This window comes from Ahaetulla prasina, chromosome 3 (assembly GCF_028640845.1).
Source record: "Ahaetulla prasina isolate Xishuangbanna chromosome 3, ASM2864084v1, whole genome shotgun sequence".
Classification (NCBI taxonomy): domain Eukaryota; kingdom Metazoa; phylum Chordata; class Lepidosauria; order Squamata; family Colubridae; genus Ahaetulla; species Ahaetulla prasina.
In genome coordinates, this window is record NC_080541.1 from 213,882,629 (window position 1) to 213,891,539 (window position 8,911).

Consider the following 8,911-nt stretch of genomic DNA (forward strand, 5'->3'; position numbering starts at 1 on the left):
ATTTTACCAAATTCTTCAACTTCATGTATCAAGGTGGTTTCCATCTCCAAAGGAAACGGAAATTATATTCTATATATTTATTCTATTTATTATATTCTATAATAAAAACCAGATCATCCCCCAAAGCTTGGGACTTTATATTCCTCCTGTTTAATTTTCAATCCTTTTATTGTTTGATTTTGTCTAATTTGCATTAATAATATTTCCAATGATAGTATAAATAAGAGGAGTGACAAGGGGCACCCTGTTTTACCCCCTTAGTTATACTAATCTTCTACATTGTTTCCCCATTTATTATTTTAGCCTATTGTTTCGAATAAATTGCTCTAATCATCTCTGTAAATTTCTCCCTGAAGTTCATGATTTCCAAATTACAAATGCCTTTAGTTGGTAAAATTGCCGCAATAAAAATGAATGTACTACCTAAATTGCTATACCTCTTCCAAACGATACCAATAAGATTAGGGAAAACATTTTTTGACCAATTAAATAGAACGATAGGTAAATTTATTTGGCTGGGAAAAAAAGCCCGAATAAAACATAAACTTCTTCAGGACTCCAGAACCAAAGGAGGCTTCGGCCTACCCAATTGGGAATTATATTATCAAGCGGCAGCAATAACGTGGTTTAAGGATTGGATCCAATTAAAAAATAAAAGAGTATTAATATTAACATTGGAAGGCCACGACCTTCAATTGGGATGGCATGCATTTTTATGGGAAGGAAAAAATAAAACCCATACATATTTCTTTCGCATCTAGTGCGAAATGCTTTGATAACTATTTGGGATAATATAAGGAAAAGTCATTATATGAAAGTTCCAGTTTGGATATCAACAATGGAGGCCATAATTTACCCCAATGTATTGAACATAAAGTAGTAAGGTATTCGGAACTATTAGATGAACTTGGAAATTTAAAATCAGAACATGATCTAAAAAACCAGGAGATAAAAATTGACTGGTGGCCATACCTTCAAATTAGAACAAAATATAAAAAAGATCAGGAACAATATGGTATATATAGAGAACAATTGGAATTTGATAAGATACTATTAGGAACAGGGGGGAAAATGATTACTAGAACATACAAAAAAAAATTTGATTACAAAAATGTACAATTACTTGTTAAAATTTAAAATGGAAGAAGAAATGGTGAAAGAGACAATGATTAGTTGGATGAAAAATTTTGGACACAGTATTCAATGGGATAAAATATGGGAGACAAACTACAAACTAACAATATCAGCTGCTTATAAGGAGAACCTTTACAAAATGTTTTATCGATGGGATCTGCCACCAGTGATATTGGCCAAGATGTTCTTGAATAGATCCCTGGAATGCTGGAGACATGGGCATAAACAAGAAATATTCTACCACATGTGGTGGACCTGCCCTAAGATTAAAAAATGTTGGTAAGAAAATGGGTCAAAGAGATAACAGAACAGAGGATAGAGACGAAACTGGAACTATTTCTTATGGGGATTTTTGAAGGGAAAATAGAGAAAAAAATATGATATATAACTTTACATATATTAACTGCAACTAGAATTGTTATAGTACAAAATTGGAAACAATCAGATATTCCTCCAGACCAAATTATAATAAAAAAAATATACGACTGTGCAGAAATGGATAGACTGTCTTTGGAAATGAAGGAGAGGGAAGAGACTGAGTACTATCAAATTTGGAATAGATGGTACTCCTGGCTTGAGAGTAAAGGCAAAACCTAAGGGATAATTTGCTAAATATAATATGGAGAATGTAAAACTGGATAGGAACATAGGATATGAAACCAAATTGTGAATACATATTACTAATTTAAATAAGGATGTAATTTAAGATAAAGATGTATAGAATTAGAATCTTTATAAATATGTTTGTTATGATAGAGATGCCGATATGGAAAAGCTGCCATTAGTGTTAAATTATTGCTGTGTCTTTTTTTCTGTTTTTTTTCTTTTGTTGTGTTTTTTGTATTTTGTGTTTTATATGTTGGAAATATAATAAATATTTTTATTTTTTTAAAAAAACTTTTTGTATGATTTGTACTTACAGGTAGTCCTTGATTTAAGACCATAATTGAAGTCACAATTAGAATTACATCTTAACCCATTTTTATCCCTTGGAAATAAATTAGTAAAGTTAACTAATTAAAATTAAAGAGATGCCTATAAATTATTCAATTTCTCAAATGTATTAACAGTGAAATCAGATTCAAACAAAATCTACATTTAACCTTCTCTGAGAAATGGGTAAGTGTATCAGCATCAGTAGTCTTGTTAATAAAAGTATTTTTTTCCAAATAGGAAATGACAAACATTTGCAACAGCCACATTACAGCACAATGGATAAAGCAGCTTTCCATTTGGAAGAGGATGAAATGAAACAAGTAAGGAGTGACTTATGCATGACATTTTTTCCCATGCCAAATCAAGTAACTTCATGTTAATCTGACATGTGGGTTATTAACTTGATTGCTCACCAAACAAATAGTAACATCTGCTTAAAAATCCATCAAATAAAACGTTTGCATTGATAGACCATATTAATAAAATAAAATAGGATCTTTAGAATACAGAAAATTGCTAGGAAGAACTTGGAAAGAGAAGATTAAAGAGCCTATCAAAAATAAAAACTTTTAGAGAGTTGTAAAGTATTGGATAATGATTAGTATCAACATTTTGCTTGGTACTAATTATTTATTACCAAGAAAGAATAGTATGTATGATGTTATTGTAGCATTCATAATTGTCAATGGCTAAATATACTCAGTTAATATTAAGTAAATTAATTCTTAAAAAGATTTATTGTACGTTGGCCGTTCTTATGGAATCCAATTTTATGTGAAAATATATATTTCACAATTAGTTACAAGTCGCATGAGATATTTAACACAAAGCATATCATGGGAAGTCATTCTTCCCGGATGATGCTATTAGTATTCCAGAGGACAGCCGTATTGGCTTAATCACTGATCTTGTTCAACATTCTCTTCCTGAAATGGCCAATCAGCTGCTGTGAAGAAATCCTCAAGCAGGTCAAGAATTTATTAATGCCTTTCATTGTTCTTCCCCCAGAAAGTAGAATTCAGTGACATACATATTACTAATAGTTTATAACAACTGATGAATTGATAATTTCTTCTTTATGTCTGGTAGGACACACCTGGACTTAACAAATGCTCAAGTGACAGCTTATTTCTTCAAAGAATTTCTACAATCCGAGAAGTACCTACATACTCCTGTCCATCGTCTAATAATGTATCAGCAGAAAAACCTAGCAGTCTAGATAGTTGCTCCTTGGAAATCTTTCCAAAAGAACAAAGCCCAGATATGGATTCTGAGTACAACAGACCTTCTACTGAACCTTATCAATTGGAATTCAAAGATACAAAGAAGAACCAGCTATGTAACTTTGTTGGATGTCAGATTACTAGACCTATTTTTGTTTGTTCAAAAAGAGGCTGCAATAATTTAGAATCAAAGGATAAAAATGTTATCATTCTAGAGCCCCCCATTCCTATTTCAGAAAGAACAGAACAATTCATGGAGAGAGATTTGTATCCTTTGAAACAGCAACATGCTCCCACATGCCAAAGTCTGTGTCCCGTTTCGCTCACATCAAGACTTACCGAGATGTCAGTTTCAACTAAATCCTTACCTGGAACTCCATCTAAACAAAAGCAAAGCTTGGAACCAATGAATAAGCCAATTCATTTGGAATACGATGACATAAGCAGCAGTGATGATGAAGATAGATTAGTTATAGAAATCTAAGGAATAAGTTACATATTATTTAAAGGAGAGCTCATCATCAACCTGCCTTTCTCTTATATCTTAAGTCAAAAACTACGCCTGTGCAAATATTTGCCAAGGATCTGGGCTTCTCTACATGTGCAATTAGTTGCACGTTTAAGCCCCAACGAGTTCACTACATCATTTCTCTCTTCATCGAATTCTCTATACAATCCCATTTTATCATTTTCTCTATTTATACCACAGAAAGTAGACTAAGAATCACTTTGCCTCCTTTGAGAAATGGAAAGTTGGCCCTGAAGATAGGAAAGCAACTTGTTTTCTCAGCTGCTCTTTGCTGCTTATTTATTCTAACTTTTCCCTTCCTCAATTTTGCATGAAATCAGTGTCCTTAAATCACTTTACAGCATTTTTTTGTATTGCACAAATAGTCCGACATCTCTTTTGGCAAACAACTCAAGCATGCATTGATTTGTTTTGTGCCTTTTCTGTAGAGACCTGTACATACTTCCTTATCTCTTTGATATGCTATCTTTTCTACAATAGAAAGATATTCTTTGATATATGGGCCGGAATAGCTCAGGCTGTTAAGAAAGCCTGTTATTAGAACACAGTAGCCTGCAATTACTGCAGGTTCAAGCCCGGCCCAAGGTTGACTCAGCCTTTCATCCTTTATAAGGTAGGTAAAATGAGGACCCAGATTGTTGGGGGGGCAATAAGTTGACTTTGTAAAAAATATACAAATAGAATGAGACTATTGCCTTATACACTGTAAGCCGCCCTGAGTCTTCGGAAAAGGGCGGGATATAAATGTAAACAAAAAAAATAAATCTTGTTTCTCAGGTCAGTTGGGGAAAATATTTATTATGCCAAATGAAAATGCGCAGCTTTGTCAAAAAGAACTGAACGCATAAACGAACAAGGTACTCCTTTCTTTCTTTCCTTTACATACATGTCAAATCTGTGCACTAGGGTGGCTGTTAAACATTTGTCCAATTGAATATCATGCGCTTTCCTAAACGCACTTCCATTGCATTAGAACACTGTTGTGAGGCAATGGTCATTTGTAGCTTAACTGTACTGTTGTATTATATTTGTTTTATATTTAATATTTCATATATCTTAACAAGCTATTAAAACTTTCATGTAAAATTCATAGGTGTCTTTCTTTGAGCAGGACACAGCTAGAGCATAATTTGCAGGTTGTTCCTAATATGCTAGCCCAGTAAGGCAACAGAGAAAAAAACATTTCTGCAAAATTAAAGCATGAGCCTTCTGCTGAATGTATTAATACTGAAAATGATGTTTGATCATCCAAATTACTGAAATGCCACCATCTATTTTTATTTCTTGAAATTGGAGTTATGACCCATTATACAATATATATTGATCTTTATGCTTATCTATACATTATCTAATTTTCTAAATGCCTTTCCACAATCTATTTGTTTTTTAAAAAAATGCAACATGGGGTCAAAAGTCCATGGCACAGAACAGTCAGACTGTTACGAACTTCGAAAAGCAGGTAGATGGCTTCTGAAAGATTTCCAGTTAATATTTTGGCTGCTTTTACATAATGCCTGAAATTAGCCTTTATCTTTATGCACTCCATGAAACTTTAATATGTATAGCAGCAGAACACAAAAATGGCTTAAAAACTGTAGTGTTGAAATACAGATGGAAAGGGATGAACTGTATTATTCTTTACAGTGACTGGCTTTCTTTAACCTTCAATTTCTATATCCTTATGACTCAGTGTGAAATTTACTCTTTATTTTTGCGATATTTATTTTGCCACATGCATAGATGGAGAAACTAGACAGAGTAGGGACAGAATAGAAACCACTGCCTAATAGCCTTAGGCCCATGTGAAAGTCAAAGTCTGTCAACATAAAAACTACTGATCATTCCTCTACCCTCATTTCTAAAATTTCACAGGCACAGCTGTTTTCTAATGCACTCAATTTTTAATCTGAATCTGCATTGTTAGCCTCAGCACAGCCCTTGATTGCCCAAATGGGCTGCTGATCCAGTCTTGTTGCATAGCAATGGGAAGGCTGGCAAGAGTATACAGAAGAGGGAATTGTGAGTTGGAGTTCAGTTGCCATGGCAATAGGGATGAGCAGATCCTGGTTGTTTCCCTGGAGATGGCATACAGATGGGTAGCCCACAGAGCCTCCATGTGGGTATTTGGAGTCAAATTGATAGTGGAATCTAGAGAAACATTTTGTGTTGCATCAGCTTTGTGCTTTTTGCATAAAATCACACTGTACAAAGTCACTCTGGAGTCCCTTGGGATTTTTTAGGCAGAATGTACAACAACGCAAAATGTTTTAGGTTTTGTTGCTGCTGAATCATTGCTGATTTGAAATTATTTACCAGAATAATCAAAGCACAAGGATTCTAAGTTTAAAAGAATTTCTTTTTGTTCATGCACATCTTCGCAGGCAAATATTTCCCTCTGAATATTTTTTCAGTTAAGATACCAATTAATATACAACTAATTGTACTCTGGCTAATGTTTTGTCTGACTAAAATGCTTATGAATTTCTGTGCTTCTACAGAAATTCAGATGTAATTAATTATTAACATTATTAATTAAAATGGTTACAAAAATTAAAAATGTTCCAGAATTAGCAGTAGCCCGTTTTGGAAAAAATCATTTATACAATAATCAGATATTATAATGTGAATTGATGTGATTCATCCATACTTTGTTCCAGAAAATAACCTTATTAGCGAATACTATAATTAATACCATTTGGCTGTGGTACAAGACTTGCAATCATAGTCAAATGTAACTGAACTTTCTTTTTGAGAAACAAAGCATATCAAAACAATTAAATGTGTTATGATACTGCGCTATTCTCGTTCAACACAATTTTTACATCACCTCTCCCTTAAGAAGGCAACACAGAATAACTGCGGTGGCCAAATGTACAATGTTTGGAATTAATAACAGCACAAGCATAAAAACACGAAAACATTATATATTCAAAAAGAATGTGTGTGTGTGCGGGGGGGAGGGAAGCAAATGACACTTAGCAGGTGAGACATTTGCTTTCTGGCATATTTCAGTTTTGCCTGCTCACTAACAAACATTTGGAGCTTATCTAGGTGGTCTGTGGAACACAAAATACAGTTACTCTTCAAATGGTAATACAGCAACCTGTCCTAAATAACCAGGATGGTTAGAAAAGCGGCGAAGATTTATTTCCTGCATCTGAACTAACCACTTCCGTAATACTTAGACAGAACTTAAAGCTGTAACACACAAGAATAAAGAAGACTTAAAAAAATAGACAATATAAAAATACATTGAAAATGTATTCCTTTTTTAAAATAAGAAAAATGTCATCTTGGTATACATGACCATAAGTTAAATTTCATTTCCAGGTTGAAACTGATTATTTGGATGTGCTCTAATTTGATTTGTAGATGAGTTAAAAACTATCCTGTTTATCCTAGTGGATCTGAGCCACGAAGGTAGGTGAACAATATTATCCTGAAATTTCTGATCACTTTTAGCACTATGAACCATAGTATTGAGTAGTATTAGTGGTAAGGGTGAGCATGCATCACAACATTAATACATCATCTTGCAAGGCTTCTAAATGAAATACCAACACTTTGCACATGTAGCTGTTCCTCTTATTTCTGTTCATTGATTTTAGAGAAACAGTAGAAATAATACATTAATGTTGGGAGTAAATACAAGAATGGATATGGCCAGGAAGTTCAGTCTGAAATCAGATAAGATAAATGTACAATTGGTCTAGGTACATTCCATGAAGGAAAAAAAAGTTAGTATATGTTTTCTACAAGGTTGTGGAAGCACCTTTTCTCTGGATGACACATGATAGGCCACTTTATTACCGTGTAACACATGCCCCATCCTCCTGTAATTAAGATCTTGTTTCAGTTTCCCATAATGCTTTTGATTATCTAGCTTCACTTGATCCAAACGGAGCACACACATTTTTGCCAAACTTCGGTAGTCCAGAATAAAATTCTTGGTTCTTTCAGTTTCATTGTTTGCAAATTTCAAGTATTGGGCCTGATGCCAGATTCTTAGAAAAGCAATGAGAGAAGCAAAATCAGTTATTATTCTCCAAGCATGACAGTGCAACAGGGGCCTCTGTGGCTCAGGCTGCTAATACAGACTGTTATTAACAGCAGCTGCCTGCAATTATTGCAGGTTCTAGTCCCACCAGGCCCAAGGTTGACTCAGCCTTCCATCCTTTATAAGGTAGGTAAAATGAGGACCCTGTATATAAATATACAAATAGAATGAAGACTATTGCTAACAGTGTTAGCCGCCCTGGGTCTCCGGAGAAGGGCGGGATATAAATGCAAATAAAATAAAAAACGACAAAAAAAAAACATGGCGACTATCTACTTGTGAGTCTAGTCTCAATTCAATTGCAACTGAGAATTAAGTACGGTAACTGGATCATATATAGTGCTATGGAACATTTTGTTACAAAAGAATTGCTTTAATAACGCACAGTCTAACCCTGATTTACAATGCTGTATTGTATAATGCACCCAAACCCATCCTGTGGAATCTGTGGTCTTCTTTCTTACGTGTGATGGAATGGACTGACTTAAATGTTTCAAAACCTCAGAAATAAATGATTTAGCAAAGGGATTACTCCCACTACTGTGTGTGTTTTATCCAGAGTCAAATTTGAGGACTATTACTTTGAAAAGCTTCTTTCCAGTTAGAGCTACATACTAAATCAGAGCCCAAAGCAACCCTACTGAAGCATGTATAGATGAGTGGTAATTTTTACCACCTTGATTATTCGTTCATTAGGTATAAAGTTTAAGTGAAGCTATTTCAGAGACAAATACACTAGATGCAGTTTTGAATTCTGTGAACATTGCCTGTTTATATCCCAATTTATCCCTGCTTTCTCTGCATAATAATGAGCTTGAATACCATAGGTTTTGTGATGTTACAAGCTCTAAAACGGTGTTCATACAAGCAACAGTCATTTCCTTTGGCTAAGGAAACTAGCAGATCTTACACAAGACTTGAAGTTGACCTGTCCAAACTTGCCTTCACATGCTTAATAAATTTCAGTGAAGGAAAAAATAACAGGTGCTACCAAATGGAAGAACAATACTCTGAATGCTTTAGACCTACCTA

At 34.1% G+C, this 8,911-nt stretch overlaps 1 protein-coding gene across 1 annotated transcript in view; it reads left to right on the top strand.

The window, feature by feature from the left end:
* Positions 1–6,612, top strand: part of ZNF831 (zinc finger protein 831) — an 83,776-nt gene extending 77,164 nt beyond the window's left edge. Inside the window, exons 6-7 of the mRNA XM_058174776.1 lie at positions 2,308–2,390; positions 3,160–6,612. Of these exons, the coding sequence (XP_058030759.1) occupies positions 2,308–2,390; positions 3,160–3,777 (701 nt within the window). The 3' untranslated portion in view covers positions 3,778–6,612. The remainder of the gene's footprint in view (positions 1–2,307; positions 2,391–3,159) is intronic.
* The last annotated feature ends 2,299 nt before the right edge of the window (positions 6,613–8,911 follow it).